The 22,731-nt window shown below is 36.8% G+C and overlaps 5 protein-coding genes across 8 annotated transcripts in view; 3 read left to right on the top strand and 2 right to left on the bottom strand.

Moving 5' to 3' along the window:
* Positions 1 to 22,731, bottom strand: part of LOC149618727 (multiple inositol polyphosphate phosphatase 1-like) — a 144,075-nt gene that overhangs the window by 105,862 nt on the left and 15,482 nt on the right. The gene's annotated exons all lie outside the window — the stretch shown is intronic.
* On the top strand, positions 798 to 4,498 carry LOC149618732 (uncharacterized). The gene is made up of 2 exons (XM_089854308.1): positions 798 to 1,395; positions 2,668 to 4,498. Exon 2 carries the CDS (start codon positions 2,866 to 2,868, stop codon positions 4,384 to 4,386), a length of 1,521 nt encoding a protein of 506 aa, XP_089710434.1. The 5' UTR covers positions 798 to 1,395; positions 2,668 to 2,865; the 3' UTR covers positions 4,387 to 4,498.
* Positions 6,800 to 10,029, bottom strand: LOC149618731 (multiple inositol polyphosphate phosphatase 1-like). The gene is made up of 9 exons (XM_089854525.1): positions 9,726 to 10,029; positions 9,627 to 9,655; positions 9,372 to 9,570; positions 9,168 to 9,278; positions 8,971 to 9,105; positions 8,840 to 8,910; positions 8,661 to 8,766; positions 8,136 to 8,340; positions 6,800 to 7,109 (listed from the first exon to the last, which is right to left on the bottom strand). The coding sequence occupies exons 1-9, from the start codon at positions 10,027 to 10,029 to the stop codon at positions 6,800 to 6,802; spliced, it is 1,470 nt and encodes a 489-aa protein (XP_089710651.1).
* On the top strand, positions 6,920 to 14,353 carry LOC149618730 (uncharacterized). The gene is made up of 4 exons (XM_089854524.1): positions 6,920 to 7,092; positions 12,057 to 12,165; positions 12,235 to 12,401; positions 12,487 to 14,353. Exon 4 carries the CDS (start codon positions 12,493 to 12,495, stop codon positions 14,179 to 14,181), a length of 1,689 nt encoding a protein of 562 aa, XP_089710650.1. The 5' UTR covers positions 6,920 to 7,092; positions 12,057 to 12,165; positions 12,235 to 12,401; positions 12,487 to 12,492; the 3' UTR covers positions 14,182 to 14,353.
* LOC149618729 (uncharacterized) lies at positions 16,692 to 20,692 on the top strand. Of its 3 annotated transcripts, XM_089853995.1 has the most exons (3): positions 16,692 to 17,246; positions 17,353 to 17,606; positions 17,664 to 20,692. In XM_089853995.1, exon 3 carries the CDS (start codon positions 19,026 to 19,028, stop codon positions 20,547 to 20,549), a length of 1,524 nt encoding a protein of 507 aa, XP_089710121.1. In that variant the 5' UTR covers positions 16,692 to 17,246; positions 17,353 to 17,606; positions 17,664 to 19,025; the 3' UTR covers positions 20,550 to 20,692. The 3 variants fall into 3 exon arrangements, with proteins under 3 accessions (XP_089710121.1, XP_089710120.1, XP_089710119.1); XM_089853994.1 differs by having other exon boundaries at positions 17,357 to 20,692; XM_089853993.1 differs by having other exon boundaries at positions 17,353 to 20,692.

Genomic DNA, 22,731 nt, shown 5'->3' with positions numbered 1-22,731 from the left:
GATAAGATTCTATAGTCTGGAAACTTTTGATATTTTATTGAAATGTGCTTGCGACGGTGTCATTTCTCAAATGAATCGAGAGAATGGTATTACCAAAATCACATAGTGCTTTTGGTATTACACCATGTAAAAATTTCATTACTTTATGTATGTTAGAAAAAATTTTAATTTATTTTACATTTAATGATAATGCCTGATGCGTTATTTTAATTAAACGAAACGATATGTCTGAATCTCATGAAAATATGAGACGGTATGCAAATACGAAGAAAGTTAATATCGTTACATATAACCAGGGATGGTTTTAATTTTAGAAGTAGGAATGGAGAACGATTAGTCTTCAGCCTGACTCAGCCCAGTATAGAGCCACTCCCGCCAACACGTAACGAAAAGTTTACATTATCTTTTTGGCTCACTTAAACTACGTTTTGATGACGTTGCTGATGTCGAATAGCTGTGTCGCAGACTCATGCCACCTTGGATGTAAACAATCTCCTTCCGTGGAGTAATGATTACGGAGGCTTAGATGCAATGTAGCCTTGAATTAATTTAAATTCAAAACTAATTTGATATTTAAATTAAGAGACGTTCGCAAGACATTGAAAAACATACGATTCACAATTAATAAAAGCTTCTAGATGCATGGTCAAAAACGAATGCATCACTTTCATTTAGGCCTAATTCCGTGAAATAAGAAAAAGTTTTTAAAGATTTATATTTGTTGCATTTATCTTTTAGTAATTTTTAGAATTTTTTTAGGCTAGTAGTTCCCAAAGTTTTCGAGGGTGGTTTGCTAATTATAAATCTATGGCACACCCTTTCCTTGTGGATTTTTTTTCTTATTTCTGAGACCAATATTTGGCTTTACATTATTGTGCATTTTTTACATCGGCGACAATAAATTCTAACAAAAACATTAACATTTACAAAACTGCTACACATGAGTCAAATGTCCTATAAATTTTCCAGTCAAACAGGGGTGTCACTAGACCCATGTCCAATAAGAAATTTAAATTATTTCCGCCCCTGGTGATACGCGTTTTGAGGCCGATTAGACGATGGACTTGCTTAAGTTGCTTCTATAGCGCTTGAAGCCAAAAGCGTGATCGAGTCAGCTATGTTCTGAGTAACGAAGCTGTCTGCTAGGATTTTCGGTATGTGGAATCCGTATTCAATACGGCGTATTGGCGCCCTTTGTTGGTAAATGGTAATTTTAGCGTGAGACTTTTTGAGCCATATGGGCACGTAACTAATACAGTTAAGACAATTTATTAAAGTACACAAATTAACTTTAATCAAACAGCCATTTAGCCTTCGCCCGCGGTTCGTTTACAAATAACAGCCATATCACAGTTAACTTCATCATCGTATGAATGTGAATGAAATCATAGTTCCGTAAGTAAAATCTTTTTTCATTAAGACAGACAAAAGCAAGGGGGGCGCATGCTAAGAACGAGTTTTTGAGATTTTTCGGATCGCGCCTGGAGATAAATTTTTTCCATGGCAGTGACGTCATACGTGGGCAGAATTCGTAGGGACTCGCATTTCTTGGTAGGCTTATTTTTACAAAAACATGTCTGTCAGATGCTTAATAAGAAAATGCTGGTTCAGTTCTTCATAGTCGAGAAAAATAGTTTAAAATACACACTATTCTTCAGAATATGATGGCACTATTTAAATTTAATAGGGATTTAAATATATATATGGGTATATATGGATTAAGGAACATTATTATTTTTATTGTATAATTAGAGATGTGTCTGTAATTTACCAAATACTGCGTAAATTACCGATTTATATCTTACCGTAATTTTAGAATGGTAATTTGCCAGCAAGTAAATTACGTAAATTACCGCGGCAATAAGCCTGTGAAAACAGAAAATACCATAAATGAAGGCAGTTTTTGTTATTCCAAAATTTTTATCGGTAATTTACAAGGTAAATTACCATTTTTAAAAATTACGGTATAACTAACAAGAGAATGTAGAAGATTATCTTTTACGGAGAGCCCAGCCAAAAATTTAAATTCCTTATAGAAAAATAGGATTCTTTTCTGGAATTAAAGGATTTTATAGGAGAAAAAATGTGTTTTTATAGGAAAGTATAGGAATAAAAATGGTCAAATATAATACTATTTTGGCTTAAACCATGTAAAAGATCTTATAACAAATTATAAATTGTTTACTTTGAAAAGAGGAACTTATTTAAAATAAAATATATAAAAACATCCAGAGCAAACTCCGCAATTTCGTAGTCTAGTCAAATGTGATCTCCAAAAAATAGCTAAAATTTTATAAATTTGAGGCTAAACTGTACGAAAACATTGACTAAAGCTGGAATTCATAAACGTCGGACGCAACGCAATTTAGTACAGGCAAGGGCAGGGCGTCGTGCGCAAACTTCCGCCTTTTGCAACCGTTTGACTTGGGCCGCTTTTCAAATCGCCATCGCCATCTAAACGGAAATAAAATGCTTCGGCTCCAAGCCCGACTCCCGAGCCGAGTCTGGGAAAGCAGAGAGGGAAAGAGAACGCGACTCTTGTTGCTTGCCCACGTTTGACGTCATAAATCGGGAAATAAAGCCTCTCCATCCCCCCTTCGTAAAATCAGATTTTGCTGCTTTTAGAGAAGCGGGAATGCTCCAACCTAATAGTGCATTTTTCTATAGTAACCTTGAGACAAAAGTCCTATGGTGTTTAAAAAAGCAAGCTACATGGATGAATTCAGTCTCAAGACCAACGATGAAATATATCAGTATGGCCGTTCTTCAAGCCAATTCAAACCTTGATGTTTTAAGCTGTAAACGAGTAGAGACTAATTTCTTGGATGCAAGAAGAACATAAAGTAGTTACGATCGTTTATTGGAATGTTTCGCCCAATCAAATTCATAAAAACTGAGAAGCCGGACTCGGATGAGGTGGAAAATTTGGAAACACCTTCAAACTTTTCACTAAAATGGCCAATCATCATTAAGAACGATGATGACGAGACTAGCACTTCTAAAGAAGCGGATTCGGTTCATCCCCCAGCGGAAAACTCTGAAAATGCGGAAGAAGTTACGAAGAATCAGGAACAAAGGAAGTTATCCCCTTTGATGAGTGACAGACAATCACACAATGCTAAGAAGCCTTTTAAATGTGACATCTGTGACAGATCGTTTAATAGAAATTCACTTTTAACAAAGCATAAGGTTAGACACTCATCCGAACGTTCGTTTCAATGTGAATTGTGTCAGAAGGCCTTCAAACGCAAAAGTGACTTGGAACAACATAAACTCATACACTCGTCCAAGCGTAAATTTAAATGTCAAGTGTGTCATATGACCTTCAAATGGAAAGAAAGTTTGACAGCGCATCAACTCACACACTCGTCCGAACGTCCATTTAAATGTGAAGTGTGTCATATGGCATTCAAAGGCAAAAAAGGCTTGGCACAACATAAACTTACTCACTTGTCCAAATATGATTTGTGTAACTCTAGTTACAAATCACAACATGACCGTCACTTGAAACTCCACAAATGTTCTGAATGCGATAAAACCTTTAAAAGATTGCGGAATCTAAATGCTCATAAGGTTCTTCACTCTTCGGAGCGACCATTTAAATGCGAAAAGTGTGATAAATCTTTCAAAATGAGATCGGGACTAAATTTGCACGAGGCTACACACTTGGAGGATAAACCATTCAATTGCCAACAGTGCGAGCGTTCTTATCAAACTAAATGTTTGTTAAACATTCACCAAAGAAAAGTTCATATGACTACTAAATCATTTCAATGCGACTTATGTGATGCGAAATTTAAATACAAAAGCAATTTAAATCGTCACAAGATTTGTGTTCACCAGAACGAAACGCCCTTTTCTTGTGAACAGTGTGGCAAAACCTTCAAAACCCCTTACTCGTTAAAGCAACACTTAAAAATTGTGCATACTGATGAAAGACAGTTCAAATGTACGGAATGCGGTTCGGCCTTCAAATGTGACAAATATTTGAAGAAACATAAATTGTTACACTGCCGTGCTAAATCTTTCAAGTGTTCTAAATGTCATCTGTGTTTCCCTTCCGAAACATCCCGTCGTGCACACGAGACATCTAATCATTTGTATGACAAATATTTCGAAACTTCGCGAAGATATGAAAACTGTTCAAGCACTGATGTGAAACCTGTTATTTACGAGTGCTTCATTTGCAAAACCGCGTTTGCCAATGAATGCGATTTGTTTCAACATAAAGGTACGAGATGTTCCCTCCAGAACTTCAAACTGCGAGCTTCCCATGTTGCATTGGAAAGGTTATCTCCGAAGCAACTCGCCGAATATGGTGTTTTTTCATATCCACGATTGAGAATCCAGATCGAAGACTTCGGCATTAAAAAGGAACCTGAATAAACACAAGCCTTGTTATTATAAAACTTGAAAACATAACCATTTATGAGCTTTAAGAATTTAAGGGTTGTTTTTGTAAAAGTTATATTGCAACAAAATAAAAATACTTTTCACGTTATGAGAGACTATAGTCTTTAAGCGGCTTGAAATATAGCAAAATTATTAACTTAAAACTGGTTTTATTAGGGTTTTTTCTAAGTTATCAAGCGCCATGTTCAAAGCTGACGGCTTTGATTTTTCTAGTGAAAATCCTCCATCGGATACGCGCTTTTAACATAAGAAAATAATTCTTTGGACGGGCTTCTATAGCGCGAGCAGCATGATCCAGGAGGCTATGCCCAGACCAAGGAATATGTTAATTCATAAGTTCATAATGCCTCTAAGTACACAAATACGGGTTACAGCTGGGCATCTTCTGCAGGCTACTGTGACGTCAGAACTCGTATAGCGCTAAGATCCGAAGAGAGAAAATTTTGAAATTTCTGTCGCGGTGCAGCCACCAAGCGGTCGAGACGAAAAAAAATCATCCAGTGGAATAAAGGAGAGTTTTACGTTTCGTATAGGCAGGCACTGGGGGGGGGGACGAATTTTACTTAAGCAACCCCAAATCCCTCTCTCGTGAGATAGAGGCGGTTTCAGTCCTGAAACATTCTAAAAGGGATAAAAGAAACGCTAGGCTAGGCGGTACAATTTTTTATTGAAGTTGAGGTGATAAATGATACGGAGAGAGTATAGGGTTTCATTAAAGGGAGCCAGACAAACACTATTGCCATAGGAGTAGCAGCCATATCTCTACTTAGAGGCATGATAAACTTATGGTTAATTTTATAATAATTTTCACTCTTAAAAGAGGTGATATATTTTCTTAAAAACAGCCACCCTGATCGAACAGTTTCCATTCTAAAGTGATTAACCTCAAGAGCCCCGTTTCAGAAAAAGTTTAAAAATGTAAAATTTCCATGATTTTCATATTTTATTTATTTTTTTCTACCTTAAAAAGAGGCGACACTCTTGAATTTTCAAATTTAGCGCGAAATTGAATTGTAGAGAAATTTTTCATGGATGAGATGTCTTATTTCTAGTCCTGTACGTGAGTAGATTCAAGGGTGAGGAGGCTGAAGGAAGGCTGACAGCAGGGCCGGAAATAAGAAAAATTTCTTATAGGACATGTGTCCAGAGACCCCCTGTTTGATTGGAAAATTTATAGGACCTTGTCCACTGGATTGTGCAAAAATAATGTCGCTTCTCCATTGTCAAGCTATCAAAACTTCGGAAAATTTATTGGTCAAACTGTCCAGTGACCCCCTTAGTTTTTAAAAATATTATGGGACATTTCAAAATTTTATTGGACAATGTCCAGTGTCCTGTGCTTATTTCCGGCCCTGGCTGACAGTGACTCCTTAGTAACCAGCCATGGAAATAAGGTTTTTTTTTTCAACTAGTCCTCGGGACCAGTGACCCCGACATCAACAATATTCAAACTGGTCCCCAAGACCAGTTACCCCTGTGCAATTTATTTTACTACTGGTCCCACTTCAAAACTATTTATAAATATAAAATTACATGGTCCCAAATCATTTTTAACAATTTTATTTTGCCATCTTTGACTACACTATCGTATTAAAGCCAAAATATTTTCGATTTTCAATCAAAATTATCGTACGCTCCGAGCGCCTCCAAAATAGCGTTCAAACATATGCAAGTGTTCTAATTCACCTTGTATTTATACTAAAATCGGTACAACTTACAAGGGTTCTAAATGAGATAGACAAATAACGTCTCGAAACGTTTCTCACATCCTGCCTTTGGACTTAAAACATGAATAATTTCATCCTATTTCACCTTTTTCTTCCGCTAGTCAGCTTTTTGTGCCCAGATTTCTCGCTAAAATATCGCACGCCGAAGCCGAATTATTTTATTTAGCGTACTATATAGTGCAGTGTCATAATTATCGTACGCTTCGAAGAAACTCTTAAAATTATCGCATTGTACCATAATTATCGTACGTCTGGCAAAGCTGTACTTATTAGTACTACCTGACACTACGACTGGGAGTAGAGATATTTAGGAAATAAGATTAAGACTCCTTGCAATGAGAAAGGAGTCGAAGGAATCCATGAATTTATAAACTGGTCCTCTTTCAATATTTATGAAAGTTTCCAATTAATAAACAAGTCCCCAGAACTTGTGACCCTCTGTTTTTGAATAAAAAAACTAGTCTGAGTAATTAATAAAATGGTTTTGGACCTGTAAAGTGTAAACTTGTCTTATTTCCATGGCTGTTAGTAACGATTCTAACGAAGCTGTCTGCTACTTGCTGGCGGTAATTTAGGGTGAGCCGCACATGGGCGAGTGACGAATAAAATTGAGACAATTTATAAAAGTATACACAAATGAAGTTTTATCAAATAGCCATTTAGTGTTCGCCCGCGGTTCGTTTACAAATAAGATCCATGTCACAATTAACTTTGTCATCGCGAAACGATTCTTGAAAAGTATTGAAGTCACAAATGGAAGAGTGGCAGTAAAGTGCCAGGACTAAATTGGCGTTAAATGGACTAATGCTGCTGGACTTGTACGTCTCACGTTGACTGGAGCAATAATTAGAAGCCAATGGTGCTACAGAATCCTTCATTAAGTTGAAAATGGAACAGACTTTCTTGAACGAACGACCGTGACTAAACATCAGGACTGCTTTAGGATTCACCGGTAAGGTTATCTTTGTTCTATTAGAGTTAATTACAATACTTTTATACTTGAACGCTTGATGCTATACATTGCACAACAGATCAAATTAATAGTTGTGTTGAGCAAAATGATACCGCTGTATCACTGACGGTAAAATAATTTGTATGGTAAATGTCAGACCTACAGAGAGTTTTGGGTTGGGGAGGTGGTTAAATTCCTGAGATAATTTACACGGCCATACTGGTGGGTTGAATGCGGGGGAAGAGCAGAAATCCTTCAATATGGCTGCCAGAAGTAATATAACAAAGCTAGAAATATGAATGACTGATCTGATTTCTCGAGTATATCCTGTATATTCCTCAGTACATATTTGTGCGAAAATTATGAACAGTAAAAGCAGCGATTGTCATTGGAACAATCATAAGTTTATAAGATATGTTTCATAAATATGACATTCCTATACTTCGTAATGCTAGAGACTTTTTGAGATTTGAGACTCGAGAGCTATAGTTCAAGAACGACGCGAGAATTGAGTACACTCGTATTTGCAGTCCATCTTCCTATTTAGTCTATAATAAGCGATAATAAGCCTTTGACAGCGTCTCACCAGGCGTTACTTTTTTCGAGAATCTATGACGTTTCACTTACGTCACTTCATGTCAAGCTCTCAGTAACAATTGCCAAAGTTATGGAACATATATTATGAATTATGCAAGAACTCGTATAAAACCTAAGCCATTTGGGTCGTTATACCTTAGCCAATATGGCGGCAATGCAACCCGCCTGTAATAGTAGAGCGCCAATAGAACCTTTTCAAGAGCCTGGTGTTTTGACCACCTGGTTTCCTTAATTTGGAATATACTATATGTGGATCCAAGGACGTCAGATATGGCTTCAACCCAAAGAACTTTAGGTGGACAGCTAACTTCGAAGCCCTATCTAACAACTTTGGATCCACATGCCAGATGTTCCGTCGTAACCCAAGGTCAAGCGGACGATACCGCGACACCCTCCCTCTTTTGAATAAGGTCCATTATATATTATATATAATAACTTCAACGAACCTGAAGGTATGCAGGATGTCTTGTACAACGGGACAAGCTTGTTTATAATTTCTCTCCCTCGCGTAACCATCATTGTGATAATGAATTAAGTCATCCAAATACTCAAACACCTTCAAGTCGCTTTCGCTTAAAAAATTGCAAAATACAGATTTACCATAAAAAGCAACCTCGTGGGCGCAAATGGTAAACATGTCCATGCCATCAGCTGCAATTCAAACATCTCGAAATAAATTAAGATCTTTCATTAAGTCGTAATTACGAGAATGCATAAATAGTAGCACCAGAAATATTTAATACTTCTCTTCGAGAGAAGTGTACCACAAAGCGAGGTAATTGTAACATCATTCTTCCCAACATCACAGTTAACATTTGGAGTACTCAAGGTTACTAAACTGTATCACATACGTTGTAAATAGTTCCCTCATCTTTACTCTATTAGCGCTTAACTATTTGCCAGGTTATATGGCAATATGTGCATTCTTAACTGCTACTATGTATACATTCTTGACAATGATTTATAATTACTTAATGAAATGATAAATCCAAGGCGTTTTGAAATGCTTTCGAGTGTCAAGTTTACAATGGGTCCATTAGCAAATCGAAAATACTCTTTTGGGCGGTATTCCTTAAGCTATTTAGTGAGTAATTAACATTAGAATATTGCCTAAGTCATGAAAAACTATATTATAACGTTACGTTCATACCATGAGTTTGCTGTCGCAATGTTTATAAAATCGCAACATTGGATTGATTCGATGGCTTAACTTTGGAGGTCCTAAAATGCGACGCGTTTCAAATTATTAAAATTACATCAAAGATAACGTAAACTTCATACTTCTAAGGCCTAGCAAGCCCTTTACAAAATGGCGAGCTGTTATTTCGGTCCAATTTCCGTCCGTATATCCGATTTTTAAGTCACCAATGGACATATCATTTAAAAGAGTGGAATATCTCTCTTTGAAGCTCTTGCCTTAACGATGTCGTAAAATAGTAAATAAGTTAATTACAGATAAGTTTTTAAAGGTTTTTTACCCATTTTAGTGGCGTCGTGAACGCCGGCTTCTGAGAGCGTGTTAGCATTTTCGTTACTTATTCTCGGTTTCCATTCTTGCAACATGAGTTTAACCTTTTCGCATAATTTAACTGTGAAGAAATGTCAGGTTAAAATATTAGTGATACCCGGAATACATAGATTATTTTCCACTTGGAATCTTTAAGAGGCCATAGACCCCCTACTAACATCTGATTGAAGGTAAGGGGAAGGGCTTAAAACTTTGAAAAACCGCCAGCTCCATCTTCCTCGCGTTTCATTGGCTATTGACATATACAGGACCACCGTCGACCCCAAGTTTACTCGTTCACAACAGGCAAAGAGAACTTGTTTACATTTGGGTTCGGCGCTCATGGGTCGCGGGAGGAAGAAATCTATGTATTCCTGATATCACAAATCACAAGGTAATAATGACATCATTAATGTTAGTTTACTATTACCTTGTGCTTATATAAATATCGATACATTCCTGGGAAGTTGATTTTGATAAAAATTGTTTCTAAGCAAAATAGATTTTTTTGTTGTAAAATTTCATATACTTTTCCCTGAATCATGACTGTTCAAAATATTTTTAATGATGGCTGGTAATGTCTGAATCATGCTTTTAACGAGTCTTGGAGGTGGATTATTAGCGCCATGGCGATTGTAAGCGTAAATTTGAACCAATTCGCAATCTCCGGTATCTTTTAGCTCTTGTACATGAGATCTTGAAAAGTCGTATCTTGTAGCAGTCGCGAAGTTCTTGTAAATTGCCTTTCCTCGTTTCTCACATTCAATTTGAATATCGAGATCTATACACAGTTCCGAAGTATATACTTGAATCTTGAGGAAGTAATTCGTCATTTGAATAAACGTATTGGAGAATTAGCATCAAGGTGGAAGTAATCTTAAAAGATAAAAGAGGTTTATGTCAACGATCAGGATGAAATTAAACTGTAATTAAGACTCCCATAGAAAAATTGCACATTTTTAATCTGTTTACTATGGTTATGAAATACCATACCTAGTTATTCAGTTTGTTAGTTATTTAGTGGGATGCACACGAATAGGCAGTGTACGCGATACCATGGATAATGCAATCGTAAAGGGGAGTGGTAAAAGCGACAGCTTTGATCGGTCAAAAATCGTGGCAAGAGGACGGTTTTCAAAGTTCAAGTTATGCATAAAGCTAGGGTTCGAAAAGGGATTGTGCAACGTATCTTAAGAGTGTTTGTAGAATTGTGGAATCAATATTAACTCGTGGTATAAATGCTGAATTTCGCACTTTTTGATTTTCACGTATGAGTATATATTGTCTCTGGCTTCCTTCAGTTTTACGACTTCAGAACCGGTAAATATTTACATGTATAGAAAGCCTTCCCTCTCTAGGAGGCGGTTAGTCGCGGTGATGTTACTTTCGAAATTCCATGGACATCGGGAACACCTTCAATAGATCAGTAACCTGATGGATTTAGCTTTTGTGGTAAACGAAATTTTTTACTGCATGGGTTTATTTATGATTGTTTTTATTTTCTACGATTTACGGAAAGTGAAACAATTTAGCTATATTAGAAATGGCACCTTATAGTGTCGTGGTCACTGTATCCAACGAATATTGAATTGGGCAGGCATATCTGAAGTTTATGTGGCACTGTTCCTAACTTTATAGTGTATCATGCGAAATACTGTATAACCTTAGATCGTTGTTGGGTGCTGTACAATCTTTAGCACAGGCCTTGGAACCACACGGAGTATTGCGAAATGATTTTTGCCCTTGTTATAAAGAGAACTTATTTGAGACGAATCTGACGATTTTTTTAGAAGAGGACAAAAAATTATTCCCTAGTATCTAACGCCGAATAAAACCAGACTACATTTCAGATCTTAGGTACCAAGTTCGGGGGAAAGGTCCGGGATTCCTGGGTCCTTGTACGAACTCTATATAGCTGGGGTGGAGGTAAGCCCGAATTCCATAGTCCCTATCAGCATGGGAAATGAGGCGGTGGCACAGGGCAAATGACCAGTTTAAAAATTGCCTGGACCAATTTAAAAATTAAACCGGAGGGGGGTCAGTGGTCCACGGGACCAATAATTATAATAGTTGAGTTAATGTCTGGACTCTGGTTGCCTTTGAATTTTCTTAGTAGTCTCGTGGACCACTGACCCCCCTCCGATTTAATTTTTAAACTGGTCATTTGCCCTGTGCCACACCGTCTTATTTCCCACGCTGGTTCGGACTTCAGACTGTAGATATTTTACTCAAAAATGTGTGTAACATCTTAAATCTAGTGCACCCGCCAAGCTGAGTACTCTAAAATTAAGCACAGTAAATTTACATACCATAATCAATAGAATAGGGATTATTATTAAACATTTTCTGAATTGTTTCATGATAATAGTCGACTGTTCCTGGAATATTCCGTTTACGTTATGTAATTCGTGTTATACAAATAAAATTTATATTTTAAAAATTCGCGCCTATAACATCATCTATAAAGTCAAAAACGTATATAGTACTGTAAATGCAGGTACTCGTATGTAGGGAAACCCCTCGCTAGATACTTTTCTCTTCCTGGTTGAAACTGCATGCGTGAAGCTTTCGATTTTTGACCTCGCAGGGGTTAGAGCAATACAGGGAAACACGTGATAAATGCCTTGCTCACGCATTTAATTGAAAATATCCTTCCTTTTTTTATGATTTAAGTTAATTTACTTCCTGTATTTATGATTTATTTAAAAGTTAATTTACTCCATGCACTGAACCAGGAATCATTGAGGGTTGAGGCCCACATACCTCCCGTGTTAATTCCCTTGTTAATTTCAATTCAAATTTTTTTTTTTTTGGAATTTATGAAACATTCTAACTCTTACCTTTTTCTTTCTTACCTTAGTGCCAAGGCCCATTTCCCAAGTGAGAGGTACACAATTTTCTGGGTAGAATATGGGGTAACGTCAGCGTTACTTAGCGGCAACAACTTTCAATAGATTTATGCAGTGTTTGTACGTATCTATAATGTTGACCCTTTTCAGATTATTGAACGAATGCTTATTTAATCTAATTTAATTAAGGTATTTTCAGAAGTTCCATAAGTAAAACGTCTCTAATTACGTCAAACCAAAATTTACATCGCATTTTAATAAGAGAGCGAAAGCTTACATTGAAGAATAATATCTCAAGACCAATGATTAAATATATCGCTATGGCCTCTGTGTACGCCTTTTGAAACCGACAATTTGTAAGTTGTAACCGACTGGAGCGTAATTTTATTTCGGTGTCATCTTCATAGAAATAAGAAATATAAAGTAATTCTTATCATTTAGTAGAATATGTTTCGTCCAATTAAATTCATAAAGACTGAGAAGCCGGACTCGGATGAGGTGGAAAATTTGGAAACACCTTCAAACGTTTTAGTGAAATGGCCAATCATCATTAAGAACGATGATGACGATCTTACCACTTGTACAGAAGCAGTTCCAGTTCATCCCCCAGCGGAAAACACTGACAATGTGGAAGAAGTTACGGAGAGTCAGGAACAAAGGAAGTTATCCCCTTTAATGAATGAAAGACAAACACACAATACTGAGAAGCCTTTTAAATGTGATGTCTGTGGCTTGTCGTTTCATATTAATTCACTTTTAACAAAGCATAAGCTTAAACAATCATCTGATCGCCCGTTTCAATGTGAACTGTGTCAGAAGGCCTTCAAAGGGAAAAAGAACTTGGCACGGTATAAACTCATACACTCTACCGAACGTCCATTTAAATGTGAAGTGTGTCATATGGCATTCAAAGGCAAAAAAGGTTTGGCACAACATAAACTCACACACTTGTCAGAACGTCCATTTAAATGTGAAGTCTGTCATATGGCATTCAAAGGCAAAAAAGGTTTGGCACAACATAAACTCACACACTTGTCAGAACGTCCATTTAAATGTGAAGTCTGTCATATGGCATTCAAACGCAATGCTGATTTGGCATCGCATAAAGTCAAACACTCGTCCGAACGTCCATTTAAATGTCAATTGTGTCAGATGGCCTTCAAAAGGAAAGATACTTTGAAGGAACATCAACTCACTCACATGTCCAAGTATGATTTGTGTAACTCCAGTTACAAATCACAATATGACCTTGACTTGAAACTTCACAAATGTTCTGAATGCGATAAAACCTTTAAAAGAGTGCGGGAACTAAAAACTCATAAGGTTCTTCATTCTTCGGAGCGACCATTTAAATGCGATAAGTGTGATAAATATTTCAAAATGAGATGGAGTCTAAATTTGCACAAGGCCACACACTTGGAGGATAAACCATTCAATTGCGAACATTGCGAGCGTTCTTACCAAACAAAATATTTGTTAAACAAACACAAGAGAGTAGTTCATATGACAACTAAATCATTCCAATGCGACTTATGTGACGCTAAATTTAAAAACAAAAGCAATTTAAATCGTCACAAGATTGATGTTCACCAGCACGAAAGGCCCTTTCCTTGTGAACAGTGTGGCAAATCCTTCAAAACCCCTTACACGTTAAAGCAACACTCCAAAATTGTGCATACTGATGATAGACCGTTCAAATGTACGGAATGCGGTTCGGCCTTCAAATGTGGCTCACATCTGAAAACACATAAATTGTTACACTGCCGTGCTAAATCTTTCAAGTGTTCTAAATGTAGTCTGTGTTTCCCTTCCGAAACATCCCGTCGTGAACACGAGACATCTAATCATTTGTATGACAAATATTTCGAAACTTCGCGAAGATATGAAAACTGTTCAAGCACTGATGTGAAACCTGTAATTTACGAGTGCTTCATTTGCAAAACCGCGTTTGCAAATGAATACGATTTGTTTGAACATAAAGGTATGAGATGTTTCCTCCAAAACTTCAAACTGCGAGCTTCCCATGTTGCATTGGAAAGGTTATCTCCGAAGCAACTCGCCGAATATGGTGTTTTTTCATATCCACGATTGAGAATCCAGATCGAGGACTTCGTCATTAAAAAGGAACCTGAATAAACACAAGATGTGTTATTATAAAACTTGAAAACATAGCCATTTCTGAGCTCATGTAATATGATATTCAGTTTACTTCAAGAATTTAAGTGTCATGTTTTTGTAAACCTTACATTGCAGCAAAATAAAAATACTTTTCACGTTATGAGAGACTATAGTCTTTAAGCGGCTTGGAAGATAACGAAATTCTTTACGTAAAACTGGTTTTATTAGGGTTTTTTCTCAGTTATGGCCAGCATTATTAGAACATGCAGTGTCGTCATGACGTAAATGGTATTGATAAAAAACAAGTATTTGGAAAAATGTGAGTAACAATATCGTTTTTGGTTTGCATTCAATAATTGTAGCTGATAAGTTCATAAGATTTATCCCATAAGTTTGTCACTGGTTAGTGAGAGCTTGTCTTGAAGTGACGTAGATTAAACGTCATAGATTCTCGTAAAGTGACGCCTGGTGAGGTGATGTCAAAGGTTAGTCATGATTAAATAGGAAATTCGACTTCAATTTCTGCAAAACCGAGTGTAGTCATTTCTCGCGTGGTTCTGGAACTAGCCCGAGCTGTAAGTCCCTAGCATTACGATATATAGGTTGTGTCATACTTATGGGACATATCTTTTAAACTTATGTAATACCAAAGGCCTATTATACTATTTATTTATAGGTGTGCATCGAAAGGATGATTACTACATAAAATGGTAGTTGGGGGTTTTGTGTACAGTGTCGGCTAATCTGGACTCAACTATTGAAAGTTATTTCAAGAAATTATTAATTAGATTTTGCTTAATTAGTTTTTTGGAATGTGTGTAGGCCTTTTTAACTATCCGAAAATTTGTGTCTACGTGAAATTAGTCGTATTTTAAAGTTATAGAAACTTTTACGGAACCGAATTTATTGACGATGAAACAATTTCGGATGAAGGAATTTCAATTGCCTTATTGTCTTAAGTTTTGGTTTGCTTTTAGTCGCCACTACTGGGATTCCCTTCGAAAGAATGTGAAAATTTTTTACATGTCTCCATCTGTTGAATGGTCTTCTCTATTTATTTGTTTGTTCTTTTTTTCTTCAAACTAATACTTTTTGATTTTGAAATTCATCTCTACAAAGATGAAACTTAACGATTCTATGAATATAATTTTTTATATATTGCTGTAAAATTTTGGGGGCTACCGTGCAGGCGCGTAGGAACGTTTCGAATTTAGGGGGGTACAGTCTAAACATGGATTTGGGCGCCCCCTCCCCAAAGACAAGAAAAATGTCGAAAAATACATTGAACAACGTTGAAACATTGTACTTTAATTACAGTGAAATGGTGAATTATTATGATTTTCCAAAATTCGGTGTCCGATAGGTGTTGGTTGTGGAAATATTTCTGCAGATGAAATTTTAATCAATCTTATGAATCCTCTCTGTATATGTTTAGACAATTTCTATGTGATTTAGTTGTTTTCAAGTCATTGTTGTTCGTAAGTCAGGGCACCAACCCTTGAGACAATTTTTAATATGAAAAATATGATTCCCTTTGTAAGACCAGGATTTCATAATAACCCCCCTGATATGACTCATAAATGATAAGACCTGAAGTGTGGATAATTCTATTTTAGTGTGAATGTAAGATTCATGAAAGTGCGTTACATCGCACCTTGATCTAATTAAATACTGAAGGGCTCACGTAGAAGGCGAAAAGGCTAAAAATTAAAAAACACCATAAGCAAAAAAGGCTTAAAAGTGACTGAAAATTACCAAATCAAGTTATTTAAAAGGGTCGGGTAGGAAGAGTGGTTTTTCAGTGAAAACCGATTTTTATAATTAAAGATATTTAAAGGTCTGTGAACTTAATCTGTGAGCTTTGACATTTCAGATCTCAGGCGAAATTAAATTGATGTGCAGCTCAGAATTCAAAGTAATTGCTATCATTTCAAATAAAATCTTCAATAATTCTTTAAATTTAATTATACGAAAATCTCCTGAGCGAGCGAAGCGAGCTCCGCGATTTTTTATCTGAACAAATGAGATGTCCCTAATTCTACGTTTCAAGCGTCATACAGCTGAGATTATAAATAATTACTCCAAAATCCCAAAAATATAAGAATATTAGTGAAATTATGGGATAAAATAGGATAATTTCTAAAATATTCAGTATCATTTTGGCGCCCTTAGAATATAAATTTGGCGCCCTTTCTGACCTATTTAGGCGCCCTAGTATAATTTTAGTGGGGTACAATGTACCCTTGTACCCCCCCGTTCCTACGCCACTGGGGCTACGAGAAATATTTTGGTAGGGTTTACGGATTATTTTGAGTGGGCTAAGTTCACAATTTGGGGGGCTATCCCTCAAAAAAGTCCTAGCGACGCCACTGATAAAACGGGGAGGATTCGCGCTACCCTCTACACTCTGGCTATTCAAAAGAGAGGAAAAGGAGATAGAAGCAGTCGGTGCGGGCGACGATGATGATTTCTTCATGCAGAGGCGCGCTTTTGGCGATTTTGCCCCCAGGTCTATTGGTTTCTTCTTAGCTACCTGCAGGTATCGATGGGACTAATAGTTTTACCCGAGTAGTATTAGTAGTAGAAGTATTAATGACGGGAGTGAGGAAAAAAGTAAGGAGTTGGCAACATGTGATTCACGTTGCCACGTAGCCATATATTAGAAAATACTTCGCTTGGATAAAGTTGTTGCCACGTAGCCATATATTAGAAAATACTTCGCTTGGATAAAGTTGTTGCCACGTAGCCATATATTAGAAAATACTTCGCTTGGATAAAGTTGTTGCCACGTAGCCATATATTAGAAAATACTTCGCTTGGATAAAGTTTATTGAAGTACGGATAGCAAGAGTACGTAAACGGTGTGGTGTTATTATGGGCTAGGACATCTTGTTCTTTAAAATCCCGAAAGACCAGCGCTTTTGAGAAAGAGAGGTCGATGGCACTGCTCGTGCTGCGTGGAGCCCAGTGTTCAAGATAACCATCTCGTGGCTATGTACCAGCCAGTCTCATATATGGTGGTCTTGGAGAATGTTGTGTCTTTAGCGTTGCTCTTAGCTTGGAAATCAAATTTCTCTGAATTAGTACGTAAATATATTGTAAAAACAATTTAGATCATTGAATGAACGTGAATGAAATCAAAGTTTATGCGATTCCACAAGTTCAGTAAGTAAAACATTTTTCATTAAGACAGACAAAAAGTGCTATGGTGTTTAAAGTAAAAACGTGGAAGAATCCAGACTCAAGATCAACGTTGAAATATATCAGTATGGCCGTTCTTCAAGCCTATTGAAACCTTGACGTTGTAAGCTGTAACCGAGTAGAGACTAATTTCTTAGATGCCAGCTTCATAAAAATATATGGGCATACAGTAATTACGATCATTTACTGGAATGTTTCGTCCAATTAAATTCATAAAAACTGAGAAGCCGGATACGGATGAGGTGGGAAATTTGGATACACCTTCAAACTTTTTACTGAAATGGCCAATCATCATTAAGAACGATGATGAAAAGACTACCACTTCTAAAGAAGCGGATTCGGTTCATCCCCCAGAGGAAAACACTGACAATGTGGAAGAAGTTACGGAGATTACAGTCTTGGAAATAAGGATTTTTTTGAAACTAGTCCTCGGGACCAGTGACCCCCAGCGTCTACAATATTAAACTGGTCCTTGGGACCAGTGACCCTATCCCTAATTTTTTTTTACTAATCCTATTGAAAAATTAAGGGAGTATTTCGTTGACGCACAGCCCATTCGATCGGGCTATAGATGCAAAATTATGTCAAAAATCAGAGTTAACTCTTAACATTTCCGTCCTAATTTTGAAAATACTGGTTGAAATCTTTTGAAATTTTAATGAGATTTGCAAAATAATGTTTGGTATTTTTGTGCAAAGTTTTTCTCTTACAAAGCTTTTTGTAACAACATTAAAACGAAAATGAACCATAATTTAATGGCTTAGTCTCAAACAGTTTAAATTTGTTTCTTTCAGCTTCACTGGTTCGAGTCTCTTGAAATTTTAGTGAAAGGCATATTTAAAGTTTTTAAATTATTGTGGAAAATTTCGAACTTTTAAAACGAATAGTCCTTTTCCTAAAATTTCCCTAAGCGACTAAATAGGTTGTAGGATTATGCACAAGCACAATTTTAATGAATTTTTTGGAAGTGAATTGTTTCTTTGAAAACTTCGAAACTTTGCATCATAACTTAAAACCGTTCAATGTGCCTCTCACTAAAATTTCAAGAGATTCGAACAAGTGAAACGGAAAAACTTATTTAACCGTTCCAAGACCAAGCCCTTTAAATAGGGCTAATTTTCGTTCTAATATTTATACAAAAAAAGAAGGGAAACTTTTCAAAATTTCCAAAACATAGCAAACGTTGTTTTTTCACATCTCTTTAAAATTTCAAGAGGTTTGCACCAATAGTTTCAAAATTAGGGCAAAATAACGGTGTTCCTCCCATAGCCGGTCATGTTAAAAGCTGGCTCCTTGGATTTTTCGAGCGAAAAAGCTCAAAATTACCAACACGCGCTTTTACATAGGAAAAACATTGTGTGAAGCCAAAGCGTGATCGAGTGGGCAGTGGTTGTAGCAAGGAAGGAAAGAATTAGAAAATGTCAAGGCTAGGAGACTATATCCATGGAGTAGAAATTTATAATGTCTAGAATTTTTAAACTGGTCCCTCCTGAATTTTCATAAAAATTCTCAATTAATAAACTGGTCCCAAGGACCAGTAACCCCCGGATTTTGAATAAAAAAACTGGTCCGAGCAATTAATAAACTGGTTTTTGACCTGTGGACCTGTGCTATTTCCAAGACTGACGGAGAATCAGGAACAAAGGAAGTTATCCCCATTAATGAATGGATGGAAATCGCACAATGCTAAGAAGCCGTTTAAATATGACGTCTGTGACATGTCTTTTAATCATAATTCACATTTAACAACGCATAAGATTAGTCACTCTTCTCATCGCCCGTTTCATTGTGAAGTGTGTCAGAAGACCTTCAAATCAAAAAGTCATTTGACAAGACATCAACTGCTACACTCGTCCAAACGTAAATTTAAATGTCAAGTGTGTCATATGACCTTCCAGTGGAAAAATAGTTTGTCAGCGCATCAACTCACACACTCGTCCGAACGCCCATTTAAATGTGAAGTGTGTCAGAAGACCTTCAAATCAAAAAGTAATTTGACAACTCATCAACTGCTACACTCGTCCAAACGTAAATTTAAATGTCAAGTGTGTCATATGACCTTCCAGTGGAAAAATAGTTTGTCAGCGCATCAACTCACACACTCGTCCGAACGTCCATTTAAATGTCAAGTGTGTCATATGACCTTCAAATCAAAAAATAGTTTGACAAGTCATCAACTCCTACACTCGTCCAAACGTAAATTTAAATGTCAAGTGTGTCAGATGACCTTCAAACGGAAAGTTAATTTGACAGCTCATCAACTCACACACTCGTACGAACGCCCATTTAAATGTCAAGTGTGTTATATGACCTTCAAACGGAAAGATAAATTGACAGCGCATCAACTCACACACTCGTCCGAACGTCCATTTAAATGTCAAGTGTGTCAGAAGGCCTTCAAATCAAAAAGTAATTTGACAAGTCATCAACTCACACACACGTTGGAACGCGAAAAGTGTGATAAATCTTTCAAAATGAGATCGAGTCTAAATTTGCACAATATTAGACACTTGGAGGATAAACCATTCAATTGCGAACATTCTTTCCAAACTATCGCTACTAAACCATTTCAATGTGACTTATATGACGCTAAATTTAAAACCAAAAGTAGTTTAAATCGTCATATGATTTATGTTAACCAGAACGAAAGGCCCTTTTCTTGTGAAGAGTGTGGCAAGTCCTTCAAAACTCCTTACAAGTTAAATCGCCACTTCAAAATTGTGCATACTGATGAAAGACCTTTCAAATGTACGGAATGCGGTTCGGCCTTCAAATGTGGCTCACATCTGAAAAGACATAAATTGTTACACTGCCGTGCTAAACCTTTCAAGTGTTCTAAATGTAGTCTGTGTTTCCCTTCCGAAACATCCCGTCGTGCACACGAGACATCTAATCATTTATATGACAAATACTTCGAAACTTCGCGAAGATATGAAAACTGTTCAAGCACTGATGTGAAACCTGTCATTCACGAGTGCTTCATTTGCAAAACCGCGTTTGCAAATGAACACGATTTGTTTCAACATAAAGGTATGAGATGTTCCCTACAAAACTTCAAACTGCGAGCATGCCATGTTGCATTGGAAAGGTTATCTCCGAAGCAACTCGCAGAATATGGTGTTTTTTCATATCCACGATTGAGAATCCAGATCGAGGACTTCGTCATTAAAAAGGAACCAGAATAAACACAAGCTGTGTTATTATAAAACGGGAAAAAATAATATTTTATGAGCTCACTTAATATGATATTCAGTTTACTTTAAGAATTTAAGGGTTTTGTTTTTGTAAACATTATATTTGAACAAAATAAAAACTTCTTTTCACGTCATGAATGATAGTCTTTAATTAGCTTGTAAGATAAAAAAATTCCTAATGTAAAACTGGTTTTATTAGGGTTTTTTTTCTCAGTTATAAACCACTCTTTTTTTATAATACGCTGGCATTATTAGAACATGCAGTGTCGTCATGACATGAATGGTATTGATAAAAAACAAGTATTTGGAAAAATGTGATTAACAATATCATTCTTTGTTTGCTTTCAATAATTGTAGCTGATAAGTTCGTAAGATATGTTCCATAAGTTTGTCACTGGTTACTAAGAGCTAGTGATGAAGTGACGTAGGTGAAACGTCATAGATTCTGGGTAAAGCGACGCCTGGTGAGGCGCTGTCAAAGGCTTAGTACAGACTAATAGCGTTTTCCTTTGGGTCCTCGCGGAGCGCTCCCAAGGAGTAATAAAAATGGTAGTAGTAGTTTCCAGCTTCGTTAAAGACTGTTTTTGAAGAATAGGATCTCCTAGTTTTATTCCTCCATGGGAGCGCTCCGCGAGGACACAAAGGAAAACGCTATAAATTTTAAAATCGACTGCAATTTCTGCAAAACCGAGTGTATTCAATTCTCGCTTGTCGTTCTCGAACTAGCTCAGTCTGTCCCTAGTATTGTGAAGTCTAGGTAATGTCATACTTATGGAACATTACTTGTAAACTTATGTAATACCAAAAGCTTAATATACTGTTTATAGGTGTACATCGAAAGGATATTTACTACATAAAATGGTAGTTGGACATTTTGTGTCGATGAATTTCTCTTAAAAATGCGTCTTCTGATTGCGGATTTGTCGGAAGACTATAATCATAGTTATAAGCATATCATACCACCCGTAAGCGTGAATTCACAATACGACCACGGGTAATCACCATTGTACAATTGCGCTAGAGATAAAGCATGGTTTTCACTTAGCGTAAATCACGACTTTTCGCCCGACGTCAAGCGACAACCGAAAAAAAAACATAGTTACGCTGGACAGAAATTACGTTGGGTGTGGCGATGTTAGCTTTCTATTTTTTCGGCCGCGTTCAACATTAACGCTCTGCGCGAGCCAATCAGCAATAAGCTAGAGTCGTGACGTCATTTTCGACCACGCGTGTTCGGAAGAGGCCGTCCGCGGTCCGCCATCTTTTTATTTATTTCGACCCTAATCGAGTCAGTTACTAATACAAATCCCTGAAAATGCCGAAGTTCAATGCTGAAAGGTTTATTGAAGAGGTTAGGAACAATACAAATCTGTATGATAATAGAAACAAAGATTGCAAAAAAAGAAAGACAATAGATGGGCCGCAATTAGTGCCGTGTTCAGGTTATCTGTTAAGCCTTGGTTCCAATATTTGCGGGAACTACGCTAAGTGAAAACGCTATTACGCTGGGCGACAACGTAAGAAGCAAATCTGACGTTTGACGTCCAGCTGCAAAGTAGTTTTTTTCGGTCAAGTGAAAACCATGCTCAAGGGCAGGAAAGGAGACTGACCAACGAAATAGTTCAAAGTTTCAGAGTGGGTAATTTATGAATAAAAATTTACTTCCGATGTCAAAATGTCAAATATAGTTTTGAAATTACGCGTAATTCAAAGTTTTATATCCGATTTTTTAAAATTTATAATTGTTATTTTTCTTTTCCACCGCCATATGGAATCTAATCGACCTTTGTCTTGAAAGTCCGATGTTAAGCAGGCTAGAAAAACGGTTCTAAGGTGAAGGGTCCAGAAATTATGCCCGAGATACGAGCGGGGGATGAAAACGCAGTAACGTCGCTAGGGTTTGAAATTGGGGGCAGGGGCGGGTTGCTAATCTGGGCCAAATATTTGAAAGTTATTATAAGAAATTAGTAATTAAATTTTGCTCAATTAGTTCATTGGAATATGTGTAGACCTTTATAACTATCCGACAATTTGTGTCTACGTAAAATTATTCGTATATTAAAGACGAGGGGTAGACACTTCAGAACTCAGGTGTACAATATGTCTTGAACTCAATGTACTGTCAAAGCTGAACTGAGAGTTCCGAAGGCTTTGAACTCAATGCACTGTCAAA

This window comes from Phalangium opilio, unplaced genomic scaffold, assembly GCF_054372755.1.
Source record: "Phalangium opilio isolate 3A_F unplaced genomic scaffold, DU_Popi_V2 ptg000209l_1, whole genome shotgun sequence".
Taxonomy (NCBI): domain Eukaryota; kingdom Metazoa; phylum Arthropoda; class Arachnida; order Opiliones; family Phalangiidae; genus Phalangium; species Phalangium opilio.
Note: the sequence above shows the minus strand (reverse complement) of the source record. Positions and strands in the feature narration are given on the sequence as shown.